At 45.2% G+C, this 13760-nt stretch overlaps 1 protein-coding gene across 2 annotated transcripts; it reads left to right on the forward strand.

The window, feature by feature from the left end:
- The first annotated feature begins 1144 nt into the window (after positions 1–1144).
- Positions 1145–11674, forward strand: LOC103164724 (tripartite motif-containing protein 54). 2 transcript variants are annotated; one of them, XM_029050092.1, is made up of 4 exons: positions 1145–1163; positions 5779–5937; positions 7658–7828; positions 10950–11674. In XM_029050092.1, the coding sequence occupies exons 2-4, from the start codon at positions 5839–5841 to the stop codon at positions 11583–11585; spliced, it is 906 nt and encodes a 301-aa protein (XP_028905925.1). In that variant the 5' UTR covers positions 1145–1163; positions 5779–5838; the 3' UTR covers positions 11586–11674. The 2 variants fall into 2 exon arrangements, with proteins under 2 accessions (XP_028905925.1, XP_007653602.1); XM_007655412.3 differs by lacking the exon at positions 1145–1163 and adding an exon at positions 4609–4827.
- Positions 11675–13760: the final 2086 nt, after the last annotated feature.

A 13760-nucleotide genomic window follows, 5' to 3' on the forward strand; every position in this document is an offset into this window, starting at 1 on the left:
TCTTGCTTTAGCCTCAGAAACGCTTCGTGGCCCGACATTTTCACAATGGAATTTTCCTTTTCCAGAGACGAAGCTGCTCTTTATTTGCAAATCTTTCTTAAAAATCCCCAGATCCCTTTAGAGAGTTCTTGCTGCGTGTTCAAAATTCAAACATTTATCATTTACTTCGGAGAATTTCGAGGCAGTCTGTTCTCCTGTCCCAGACAGCTCTAAATTTCCCCTCAATCCTCTTTCTAAATATTACTGGTTTAAAGTAAAACATTTTTGTAGCTACTGACTAATGCGTGTATTTCCTTTTTTGGCCGCCACCAATTCTAAATGCAAAATAATTTACCAGATGTTTGCTTTCCGGCTTTGCATATTTAAAGGTTAAAAACAGAAGACTTGCCTGTTGCAGTCCCAGAATGCACATGCTTATTTATATTTGATATTTTTAAAATTTGGCAAAGAGGCTCGAGTAACTGCTAATTTTCAAACACCAAAAGGAATTGTTTTGAGCCTACAGTCCCTCCAAAGGCTTCAGTTGTCTGACTTGGGAAGAAAACAGACTCTCCCCTGTCTGAGTGCCCAGCAAGCTGTACTCAGCACACCCTCGGCCATGGAAAGTTGCCCAAGCGGCTGCTCTGGCAGTCCCTGCTTGTGAGAACAGCCCTCAAGTCTCCAGTCTAATGAAGTCTCCAATACGTCACCTCTCAAAAGTGAAGTTGTATTTTGTTGCTCAAGTATTAAGCAACAGATTCAAACCTTATTGGAATTGCACAAACGAGTGAAAGTCTTTCCCTACGGAACTAAATGGGACAGATCGCCGAGTTGGATGGAATGAGAAATCTCATGGCTTTCAAAAGAATTTTCATAAGCAGAATACAGCCCCGCAGTGTGCAGGCTCCCAGAGACTCCCCTGGCTGGAAACGACCTTGAGAGATCGCCTAGCTCACCCCCCTCCCCCCTCTGCCCACACGTTTCTCCCTTTCCCCCCCTCGGCCCCCCTACCGCCCCACCCCCTCCCTCGCCTAAACCGTCCGAGACAAATAGTCGAAAGATCTTTCTCTGGCCCGTCAGACTATTCCAACTTTTCCAAAGTCGAATGAATTTCCGTTACTAACGGATGTCCCTTACCCAGTACACGGTGGGACTCAAGGGGATAGCTGCAGCCTGGCCTGAAGGTGAGTAATGGATAAATGGCATCAATCACTCGGGATCCAACCAGGCTACAGCGGTAAATGTAAGCATTGTTTGAGATTTTTTTTGGACTCCTGGAGAAGCAATATGATCTTGTACTGGAACAGGACATCTGGAGACTCTAACTCAGCCATGTCAAACTCACTCTCACAGATGGGCTGCTTAGGCAGTCATACATTCGTACTTGGGCCCCACTTCAATTTAAAAGCTGCAAATTACTAATACACTCTTCGTAACATTATTAGCAGGCTAATTCGTGTATGGACTAAAATAAAATGAAAGGAAATTGGAGAATAAAATCAGTTTTATGATTTTCTTGCAGATTCAGTGTTACTGAGTGAGGCTTCTACGGTGGTGGAAAAAAATGGTCTGAGACTGGGGAGGGAAAAAATGGAGCAGGAGGGAGAGAGAGAGAAGAGAGAGGCAGAGAGAAAGTAGAGAGACAGAGATACAAAGAGAGAGAAAGTAGAGAGAGGCAGAGATACAAAGAGAGAAAGTAGAGAGAGGCAGAGATACAAAGAGAGAAAGTAGAAAGACAGAGATACAAAGAGGGAGAGAAAGTAGAGAGAGGCAGAGATTCAGAGAGAGAAAGTAGACAGAGGCAGAGATACAAAGAGAGAAAGTAGAGAAAGAGAGGCAGAAACAAAGAAAATAGAGGCAGAGATTCAGAGAAAGTAGAGAGAGGCAGAACTACAGAAAGTTAAGAGAGGCAGAGATACAAAGAGAGAGAGAAAGTAGAGAGAGGCGGAGATACAAAGAGAGAGAGAAAGTAAAGAGACAGATGCAAGGAGAGAGAAAGTAGAGGCAGAGATACAGAGAGAAAGTAAAGAGAGGCAGAGACAGAGAGAAAATAGAGGCAGAGATTCAGAGAAAGTAGAGAAAGAGAGGGAGAACTGCAGAAAGTAGAGAGAGGCAGAGATACAAAGAGAGAGAAAGTAAAGAGAGGCAGAGATACAGAAAGAAAATAGAGGCAGAGACAAAGAAAGAAAATAGAGGCAGAGATTCAGAGAAAGTAGAGAGAGGCAGAACTACAGAAAATAGAGAAAAGGCAGAGGTCCAAAGAGAGAGAGAAAGTAGAGAGAGGCAGAGATACAAAGAGAGAGAAAGTAAAGAGACAGAGAAACAAAGAGGGAGAGAACGTAGAGAGGCAGAGATACTGAAAGTAGAGAAAGAGAGGCAGAGACACAGAAGGAAAATAGAGGCAGAGATTCAGAGAAAGTAGAGAGTGGCAGAACTACAGAAAGTAGAGAGAGGCAGAGATACAAAGACAAAATGAGAGCCAGAATGAACACACAAAATGAGAGAGAGGCAGAGAGAGACAAATAACAAAGACAGTGAGACCCAGATGGGCAGGTGACGGAGAGAGACAAAAACAGAGACATCAACAGTGAAACAGAGAGAGGGGGAGGGAAGAAAAGGCAGGAAAGGGAGAGAAGCCCAGACAGAGGGAGAAAGATGTACAGATGACAAAGGCAGAGAGAGACAAAGACAAAATGTGACAGGATGAGACAGGACAGACACATAGAAACAGAAACATACCAGAAAGATAGAAAGAGACACAGACCAAAAGACACAGAGAGAGAGAGAGAGAAGCACTGATAAGGAGAGACAGGGAGAAACCCAAGTGAGAGAGAGACAGACTTACACACACTCCCCCACTCTCACCACAAAGCACGATGATAGAGCCGTCTCCTATCAAGCATGATGAACGAGCCTCGGTACCGGGATCTAGGGACCGAGAACCTGCGTGCAGGAAGGGATTATAGTGCTAGTGGTTTGCTCAGGACCTCTTTTGCCCCTGGCGGTAATGATCCCGCTGGGTCATGGAGTGCAACAAGCTAGTGGGGGGCAAGGGTATGATAGGGATTTTCTTTTTAATCTGCAGGCCCATTTAGGGCCAAAGTGACCGATCAGTCAACCAATGGTATTGATTGAGTGCTTACTGTGTACAGAACACGGCACAAGCGATTGGGAGGGTACCATGTAACTGGGTTGGTAGATATGTTTCCTGCCCCTAAGGAGCTTACAGTCTAGACCACAGCTTATGCAACGTTGTTCTGTGGTGCCCTGTGGTGTTCTGTAGGCGGTAGCCTCAACAGCCACCACACCCTTTTCTCCTCAAGATAGCCCGCCATTTCTCTCAGGATTCCTGCTAGGCCCGTCCCCCTCGCTGACCACCGTAGGTGGTTCTTCCATCAGAAACCTCCACCGCTGATGGTGGAGCCCCAGCAGGGCAGGAGGGGGACTAGATCCCAGGTCTCCTGATCCCCAGAGAGCACGTGCACCACGTGCACAGGCACCCTTGCACACACACTTGCACAGGCACACACGCACATGCACACATGGACACGCACACTCACATACACAGAGATAGAAAGATAAAGAAAAATGACCTTCCCCTCGGGCTGCAGCAGCAGGAGAGAGATGTACAACTCCTCCCCCACTTTTGCTGAGCTCCAGGCTGGAGGATCTGCTGCAACCACGGCTCTCCTTTCCGCCTGGAGCGGGAGCAAACGGCTAATCTGCCAGAGGTGGGGGAGGGTGCCTCAGCTGCATCTTTCTCCTTCGGCTTTTCGGCCATGGCCAGCTCTCCTGCAGGCAGACAACCTCACAGCAGGCAACAAGTGGGACACACACTCGCTCTAGTTTCAATCCTTCCTCCACTCTCTGACCGTAGGGAGAAGCATGGGACTTGCAGCACTGTTCCCCTTTATCCTCATCTGTACAATAGAAATATCTAAACCTGACTTCCCTCTATCTCTCAGGGTTTGCTGTAAGGATAAGTGGCAGGCTGATTGGAAAGCTCTTGCAGCTCTCAGGAGAAAGGTGCTGTAAGAGCCCAAGATGATAAGAGAAAATGCGTTCAACTTAAATTGCAAATAAGAGAGGCTGTTGCTAGGGAATTTTATGAAAGGTTATTCAGTGAGACTGTCTGAATAAATTCTAATGAGTGAGTGGCAGACGGAGAATGTAGTCCATCTGTGGAGTTTCCCTCAGAGAAGGAATGAGAGGAAAATGGAAAAATTCACATCTGATTCAAAATCAGAGGTGGGATACAATTCTCGAGGGCAGGCGGCGAGGGGAGCTGAAGAAAATCGGGTCTGTAACCCATCTTAAAGGGAGCGTCCTCTAGACAGAAATATGTTAAATGTGTGTGGTGAAAGGAAGTGGCGGGGTGGAGGGCGGGGGGGAGGGGAGGGAGTCTAGCCGTCTTCGTTTCTGCCTCCCATGAACATAGTAACAGGATTCGAATGAGGTGGAAGCACATATTGATGGGAAATGAGTTAGCTTGCGATTTCAATTTGGGCTCAGTTCGAACAGAGAGGCGAGACTGAGTTTTACCTCAGCGCCAATACTTCAGAGACAGCAGTCATGACTAATGCGATGTCACTATGGTTTCCATGGAGACGGGTTGATGCATATTCTGGAACTTTGGGTTATAGGTGGCAGAAGTTGGCAAGCTTTGGACGAGCCATGGAGGCTTTAGGCAAGGTGTTAACTTGCCCGATCTGCCTAGATCTTTTCACCCCACCAGTGATCGTCCTGAATTGTTCGCACAACTTTTGTAAGATGTGCCTCGATCAAATTCTTCTTTGTCAAAACTGCACTCATATGAATGGACAGTTCTGCTGCCCTGTATGCCGAAAAGTAAGGAGAGCTACTTAATTCCCTCGTAGAGCTGAGGGACTTCATTCCTCATCTAGAGAGGGGCCAGGAGACGGGGGTCTAGAACGAGGGCGGGCAATTACTTAGGCCTCTGCCACCGGTCAGAGCAGGGGTCGTGGGGCCCATTGAATGGCAGCCAGGGTCTGGCCCCGTGGGCTGTAGTTGGCTCATCCCTAGTTTTGAAGATGTGGGGATGAGGGTGGGGGGATTGGGGGTTGGGAGGGAGGCATAGGTTTAACTTTTCATTTTGAGTGGGGACGAAGTCAAGGTAGGAATTTTACGGGGGCTGGGGACTGGGAGGCAGGGTTACCTCAGCTAAAATTGACTGTGTCTGAAACATCTGTTAAAAAAAAACAAACTTCTATATCCATAAATTCTGAAGCAGAAAAATAGGCAAAGGGGAGAGAAGGAGAGGGAGGAAGAGTGAGTTACTTGTGTGTCTCCTCTTCCTTCACTACTGCGTCTGGGTCTTTGCTGGGTGCCAGAGATGGGTGCGGGTGCCCTGGGGGAGGAGGAGTGGCTTTTAGGTCTTCTTTTTTTTAATTCAGCCTTTCGCTAGCTGAAGACATAAGTTCATTTCCACCCAGTTGGGATGGCCTGATCTAAGGTGAGGGAGGAGACTTTATGAATAGTTGGTTTAAAATTCTTTGGCATTAAGCCACAAGTGAAAATTTCAAACTAGATGAGCAACTGGCTTGAGCCAATGGTCTGCTTCTTTTATAAAATGATTGGATGGTTGACAATTTTAAAGTTGGATCCCCAAATTCAATTCCTCCCAGTGTCTGGAAATCGTGAATGAGAACCCTATCATTTGAAAATAGTTTAAAGAAGTTGCAAAATATTTGTTTTCTTTTAGCGTGAGGTCAATTATTACCAGATCACTCAATACTAAATAATTTCCTCCATATTTTCATGGTCTCTTTAATACCTCAGGTGATATATTTGAGAGGCAGAGGAACGACTGCGTTACAGAGGAACATTCTGGTCGAAAACATGCTGGAAAAATTTAAGGATGAACAAAAGGTTATACAAGCTAAGGAGCAAGATCAGATGTCTCAAATGTGTGAAACACACAGAGAAATGATGACTCTGGTATCAATTTATATTTTCTCTTTATCGATACTATTTAGCTCTTCAACAGTAACTTTAGCCACTCCAAGTGCGTGTGTATGGGGGGGGGGGCGGGGGCGGTTACTAACTGGAGCTCTTGGTAGATCACCACACTCCATTTGCTTATTCATAAAATAGGTATGGTAGAAGACTCCAGGGCAATTCATATACTGTGAGCTATGTTCTCCCGGCATAGTCCTTGCTTGTCAACTTAGGCCCCTTTGGAAATTAGGCCGAGTTACTTTTTACTAAACAGTGGCTCCAAGGTCTGATATTGCCCCCAAGGTCTGACATTGCCCCCGAGGTCTGACATTGCCCCCTTGGTTGCCTCTCTTGTTTACAGTCTGAAGTTGGCCCTGCTGGAGATAGGAGAGAGGGACAGGTGACCAGGAGCCCATCGGGGGAGAGGGAAATCTGATAAACTTCATACACATTAACCATAGGATTAAAGACTAAAAGGTTTAAACTGCCACTCTGCTCTAAATACAGCCTCAGTTCAGAAACCCGAGTAGCCCCTGGTTCCTAATCTTTTAGTTGACATCTAGTTCCCTGCCACCATCTTTGATTGCCCTCTCTCACCTGGAGTGACAATACTTAGGTTACTGAAGTGAGAACTTCCTGCCATTTTTTAAAATCCCAGTGCACTGATGGTTTTATCATTTTGCCACCCATAGTCACTAAGCTTAGGGCTGCTCCTTAGATTGTTAAAACCTTTATGTAGTAAGAGTCATTTATTATAGAAATATCTTTAGAGTACATTATGAACTGACTTTGAATTCTACATGACATATGCGTCACCATTTCAGAAATGGAACTGATGATGTCACAGAAGGGCGCTATGGGCGATTCCGCCACATTGCATCCCTCTCATATTTCAGTGGCTAGATTGTTTTTTCTATATCGAGTGCCACTCAATTCTTTCGTGATTTAAAAGAAAAAAAAAAAGGCCCTCTCTTTCACATACGCAACTGTGCCGCTCCTGAAGGGAGCTTGATTCCCCCCCCCCTTTGAAGAACTGCCACTACCATTCCCCCCAACTCTTCATGCCCCACACATCCCCATCCCCAACCCTAGTCCTCCTCAGAATAGTTTCTAAGTCCTCGATCCTTTACTTATCCCATGGCCCATCTGGAGGGTCCCGCCCCTGCCACCCCCCCGCCAACCGTCTGTCTGTAGAAATGAATCGACTTAAATTTGCTAATGATGAATACTTGTGGGGCTCACAGTAATTTATGGGGGGGTGGTAGGGATGGGGGAAAAGAGTAAGATTGATTTCAGAAGCAATCTGTTGCTGTGCTGGGCACCAGGGCAGAGGGGTGTGTGTGTGTGTGTTTGGGGCCAGTGGGCGGGGGAGCAAGAGCCAAAACTGATCCGACAATCAACAACACCTTTGCTACAAAATGGCAGTGGCTACTAACATTGTTTCTTGACACCAAACTCAAATGTTATAGTATTGCTTCTGCTTCCCTTTCAAAGGGCTAATGTCACTGCCTCACTTGGCTGCTAATTTTTGATTCCTGCTGACTTTGGATAACTGCCTCCTATTTAGAAGGAAACCATTATCCTGGGACTGCAGTCCCATTCACTGACTAGCTCCTAAATGTGTCTCTGTGTGTGTGTGTGTGTGTGTGTTTGTGTGTGTGTGTGTGTGGTTATAATAAAAAAGAAAAAGATTTCATTTGAGCTCTCTCTTCTCAATCAGATGTGCCTCTATGACAATGAGCCGATATGCGGGACCTGCAAACTCTTCGGTGACCATAAGTCTCATAAGGTTATGAAAATTTCGGAAGCATACGCAGCCAGAAAAATTAGTTTTGTAGATGATTTACAGCTGTTGCTTCAGAAGTCAGAAAGCACAAAACTAGCGATTGAGGTATGGTTCATGTGACTCATTTCCTTTATATTATATAAATAGTGGGACAGTGTAATGTTCAGATTCAGACCAGCATTCTGATCTGGCTTCCAAGCAAATAATAGTAAGGCTTTTCATCCCAAGGAAGAAACAGCACATTATTTCTCAAGGCTGATTCTCCTAAGTTATTCACAAGTCTGCGATCTTTTGCTCGTAAGCCTTCAGAGGGCAGGGACCATGCATGTCTTTTGCTACCGAGGTACTCTCCCGAGTGCTTAGTAGAGAAGGCCCTCATTAATGACTGCTTATTGATCGATTTAGTTCTGAAACCCATTCACTTTAAAAATCTGGGTATTGACTCAAAAATACTCGTTCCAATTTTCAGGACCAAATGTTTACATTTCCTAACTTTTTACAGACCTAAACACTTTTTTCTTCAACGTACGGGTTTTCTCTCCAAAGCAAATTTGAAATATAAAGCTGAACTTTGGGTTCTGAAAACAAGAAGGGAATTATGAAAGCCACACTACACCAGCACGGTCTGTTGCCGCTCTGAACACCCTCAGCCTCTGTTCCTGATCCTTCAGTCTCTCTCCGGGTGCAGCCCGAGCCGAGTTACACTGCACTAGGTTTATATCAATCCATTAGTGGGTTTATCATCTGCATCAAGTGAGTGTAGAGCCCTGTGCTAAGGGCTTAGGAGAGAACGTCAGACACGGTCTCCCCCCCAAGGAGCTCACAATCTAAACTAGACCTATATAGATAGATAAATACAAAGATAGTTAGCTATCTAGCTATAGAATAGAGAGCTCCAGCTATTAGTTTGGGTTTTTTTGTAGATGATCCTCCTGACAGTGCGATCCTATCCATGCACTGTTTCCAGCGATGGCATTCACAACAAGTCCAGTTGTAAGCGACACGGTGTGTGATTGATGCTTCCAAATTGCATGCACCTAACTCGCCTTCTTGTGAATGCCACATCTAGAAACAGTGCTAGAAGGCCCTCTTCACGAGAAGAGAGCAGTGGAACTTCCTGGAGACCATCCATCCATCCATCCCCAGGTCACATTAAAGGACTCTGTCAGCTTAAATCTTAATGTATTCATTAAACGCCCACACGCCCATATGCCCATGAGCATTGTATGAGCAATGAAAACAAGACAGTGTCTCCCTATTTCTATGAGCTCGAGTCTCTCAACTGAGTTCCAAGTCTCCTCATTCTCAAACTTTTAGAAAAGTTTTGTTGCTTCTACTAAAATGTTATTCCTATCCCTTGTTCTGTTTGTTCAATTGAAAATTCTAAGTGGGTAGGAACATTTTCAATTGTGGATGAGAGGAGGTGAAGGGAAGGGTAAGACTCTGATGCTTGCTCTTGAGAATTCCAAAATTTGCACTTACTGAATTGAGTGCCAGACCCCAGGGAGTCCTAATTGACTGGTTAGGTTATTCACGGAGAGAGGATTTGTAAGTAGTTTGAATCAGATATGAGGAAATTTGAAGGGTATTTTGCAAGACATGGGGTTCGGAGCCAAGCAAGTGACTTCTGTGGTAATGGTGACTCCGAGTTCACTTCACGGCAGACATGAGATTGCCCAGTGGGAGTTGCCTTTACGCCGAAGCATTCTTCAGCATAACCTGTTTCCTGTGAAGTCCCATTACCTCATAAATGAAACAAAATTGATTAATTCAATCTAATGCCCATTATGAAACTATTTCCTCTAGTTTTAATTTTCTAATGAGTTCTTTCAGTTAGATGAAATAGAGCAATCCCCCAAAGTCCAGAAATTCGAACCAACTTGATTTTTTTTAATGGGAAATGGAAAATTGACATTCATCTAGTTAATGTCTAAATTTCCATGGTGTGGAGTAGGTCATTTAGTTAGTGCCTGCCGTGGCATTGCCTAATTTCTTGGGGGGGGGGCAGTAAACAGCCACAGAAGAAATATCTGGAATGAAGAAAACTCAAAGTCTAAGAGACAGAAATGAAATCTATAAACACACATTTATACTGTCTGTGAGCTAGATTAACGATACACTATGATTTCCAGTCCCTCCCGGTCTCTTGCACTAACTACAGTAAGCTAAACTCTTCAGCAGGAAGGTCAGTTTGCCACAGAGAGTTCTTCGGTCCAATTCGTCCGAAATTGCTTGGGAAAACAATGAGCTCATGTAAATAAACTGCCAGCCTTTCATTCCAGAACTGGTTGGTGGCGCTGCCTGTTTCCTCCATCTGGACTACAGAGCTCTGGGACCCAAGAAGAGGTTTGGGAGTGGAGTGGGGATAGTGTATATAAAGTTCATTCTTGCCCATTCACGTGGAACTAAAAGTGGACAAAAATATTCTTCTCTCACATGTCACTGTTAAAACATTCCTTCTCCCCACCACCCCCCAGCTCCGGATTAGGGTTAGGAGAGTTTTATAAAATGGGCAGGCATTCTGGGCAACAACTGATGCACTCCATCTTCACCCAACTCACGGGAATCTAATAACATGAACCCCAACCCCTTTAACTTTTTCCTCATGTTCACTCAACCAGGGAGATCATGCTCCATAAAGAGCTCCTTAGGTTTCCGGAGAACTAAATCCCAGCGCAGTGGGTGAACTCCCTGCAACCTCTAGATTAAACTCGGTAACAAATCCTCTCAAAACGAGCCTCGGTCGCATCTCCCCTTTTTCTCTTCTCTGGGCTTTTCCGGACACCAGCAGCGTGAGGAGCGAGCCAGACCAATAATCGGGTCCCCGTAGCTTTTCCCTGCATTTACCAGATGAATTTGGGAGAAAACGGGGGTTGGCCTGAATTATCCAAGTAATTTTATCACTCTCCCGCATCCCTTGGACATTTTAGAGCTCACCTAACCGTGCGATCTGCGGAGGAAAACAGGTTTTCAAAATCTGCCTTGAGCACCTACGGAGATTCCTTCCCGAGGGAAACGCGGTGTCCATTTCATACAAGTAATCAGGGCCCTTGATTAATTCCCACCTGTCTAGTCTCTCCCAGCTCTCAGAACAATGCTCAGCACACAGTAAGCGCTTAAGAAATACGATTACTACTATTACCCTTGACCCCCTGGGCAATTCATCTCAGTAGGGAGCAGAAGTGGAGGTCGGGTCTTTTCCAACTCTGCCTACGCTTTTTTCCAGGAAGTTGAAAAACTGAAGAATGAGCTCAAGACAAGCACTGCGGACACCCAGGCCATGATCGAAATCATTGGCCGCAGCTTGATTAATAGAATCAAATGCAGAGTCACGGCTCTGAAAAACAAACTAGACGAGGAACATTCTATGAAATTGGAGAAACTAAAGCTTGTCATCAAAGATCTTCAAATGCCAAAATTGCTTTATCAGCAAATGAAGACTCTCTTGGATCAACATTTGAATGCAGTACATTTCCATCAGCAAGACAAGAAGATGAAGGAGGAGATGGATAAGATTCTAAATGGCAATCCGCCTACTATTCCAGAAAGGGACAATATTTCAATCAAGTACTATTTTAGTGAACTTATCAAGGGAATGGACATTGGTAACTTTGTTCTGTCCAAAACAGACCATGTTATGATAAACACCGCTGAGGGCTGTGAAGACTGGAGCTTGGGGTCTTTGACACAGAGTCCTCTGTCAGATGAAATTCCCGACAAAATTTTCTGCCAAACGGTCTTGGCTTTATTTCAGAAAATAAATGAAAAAGAAATGAGCCTTCCTCAAAGCCCATCCAGCTCATCTTCATCATCTGAATCTGCAGAAGAGAGTGATGACAGCTCAATGGAATCCTCAGTTTAAATAACAAGGATTGGAGATGAATATTTCTTCTATCACAGTATGTAAAGAATAAAAACAACAATAAATAGAAAAATGTTCTCCCGACAATATATATGTTGTGATTTATTGCCTGGTACTTTCTTGATAATATTTCCTACAAAAATTGATTTAAAACACACACACACACATGCACACAAAAGCAAACATGTTCACTATGGGCTATATCATTGTTCTGCTTTATAAATAAAATAACTGTCCCAGTAAAACTGGGGAGAACTTTAAGCAAGGAAGGGCTCTGCAATTGGGAGAGTGAGTTCTTAGCAATCGTGTTCGTTTAAAAAGGTATTTTTCGCCAAATAGCAACGTCTGTGATGAGCCAGGGTGATTATCCTAGACAATGTATTATGGAATTTACTTGACTGAACTCTAGCAAGCTTTCCACGGGCCCTACTTTTCTATTTATTATTGCACCGAATTCCACAACAATTTAAACCCTGAGCTCAACCCTGCCAGAACACGTGTTTTCACTATGCATCCTGGATAGAGAGCCACAGCAAAATTCGGGGACATGCTTCCAACAACACGCGTCGCTTTGGATACAGCATGATACGGTGCTGGAAGAAATGGCTGTGCACATCGAGACGGCGTCGGGCCTCGGGTGAGTGCTTCAGCAACAGGCGTTTTCCTTATTGCGGGGTTCCGCCAGAATGCAACCCCCTCGCTACGGGAGAATTGGGTGTATTGATGGCTCCCTGAGCTACCTTGCTGTGTGTGATTTCTATTTCTCTGTCCTCGTGTACCCACTGATGCATTCTGCTTCCAATTAGGAAGCCTGCCATAAACAATAATACCTTGAACTTGAACGTGGCTTCTATTTTTCCAAAACACTTTCAATCACTCGTAACGTTTTCTCCTCATTATCTCCTTGTGAGATAGGAAGAGGAGAATGATTGTTTTCTCTCTTTTCAGAGGAGGAAATCGAGGCACAGGGAAGTGCCTCACAGCATGGCGATTTCAGGATTAGAACTCAGGTCTCCTGACGCTCAACTCCATACTCTTTCCACTCCCCGTGATAATGGAAAGAACCTTCACTCCCTGCCCCAGTCCCCGTGCAGTGCCTTTAAATTGGTGATTATAAAAGGACTGAAATAGGTTTTTCAGGGATTTTCAGCAGGAGACTGAAAAAAGGCTGCTCAAAGTGGGTAGGAACTACGTTTTCCTGTCTTATTTAGATAGTTGTGCAATTTGGTACCAGGCTTTACGTGGGCTAGTACACGCACAGGCCTTTTAAAACGGCCCCTTAACCAGGGCCCCACGGCCCAGAGGTTCAACTCTCCCTCTTCCCCCCCTCAATCCCTTCCCTCCTCTCCCACTTCCTGACTATAATATATATTTCTTAAGTATTCATTCAGTGACAGTATTAATCCATTCTTCCCAGCCATTTCTCAAACGGCTCTACCGTCTGCTTTCCAAATCGCGACCTCCCCCCTCCCCCCCACCAGCTCCCCTCCTGGGCCTCTTACCCCATTCCCTCTCACCTTCTTGGAACAGTTGATCCTACTTGACTCTCCTCCCTGACTGCCATCTCAACTGCTCACGCTTTGCGTTCAAAGTTACTCGAATCCCCCCAGCCTCAAAAAATCTCTTCTGGATCCCACCATACCATTCTGCTATCGCCTCACCTCCCTCCTCCCCTTTCTGTCCAAACTCCTTGAACGTCGCTTCCACCTCCACTTCCTCTCCTGTGACGCCCTTCTCGATCCTCTGTGGTCTGATTTAATAGTAATAGTGATATCTGTTAAGAGCTTACTATGTACCAGGCACTGTACTAAGCGCTGGGATGGATCCAAGCAAATCAGGTTGGACACAGTGCTTGTCCCACGTGGGGCTCACAGTCTCGATCCCCATCTTACAAATGAGGTAACTGAGGCACAGAGAAGTGAAGTGACTTGCCCAAGGTCACACAGCAGACAAGCGGCGGAGCGGGGGTTAGAGCTCATGACCTTCTGACTCCCAGGCCCGTGCTCTATCCACTACGCCACACTGCCACCCGGGTCATCTTTCCAAAATGCCATGCTGCCCATCTCTCTCCAAGCCTCGAACACCTTTATTAGCTACCCAATCCTCTCCACCTCATACACGAGCTTGGAACCACTGGCTTTAAGGTACTGCATCTGTTCTCTCCCACTTATTTAT

The sequence above is a fragment of the Ornithorhynchus anatinus genome, chromosome X1 (assembly GCF_004115215.2).
Source record: "Ornithorhynchus anatinus isolate Pmale09 chromosome X1, mOrnAna1.pri.v4, whole genome shotgun sequence".
Taxonomy (NCBI): Eukaryota; Metazoa; Chordata; class Mammalia; order Monotremata; family Ornithorhynchidae; genus Ornithorhynchus; species Ornithorhynchus anatinus.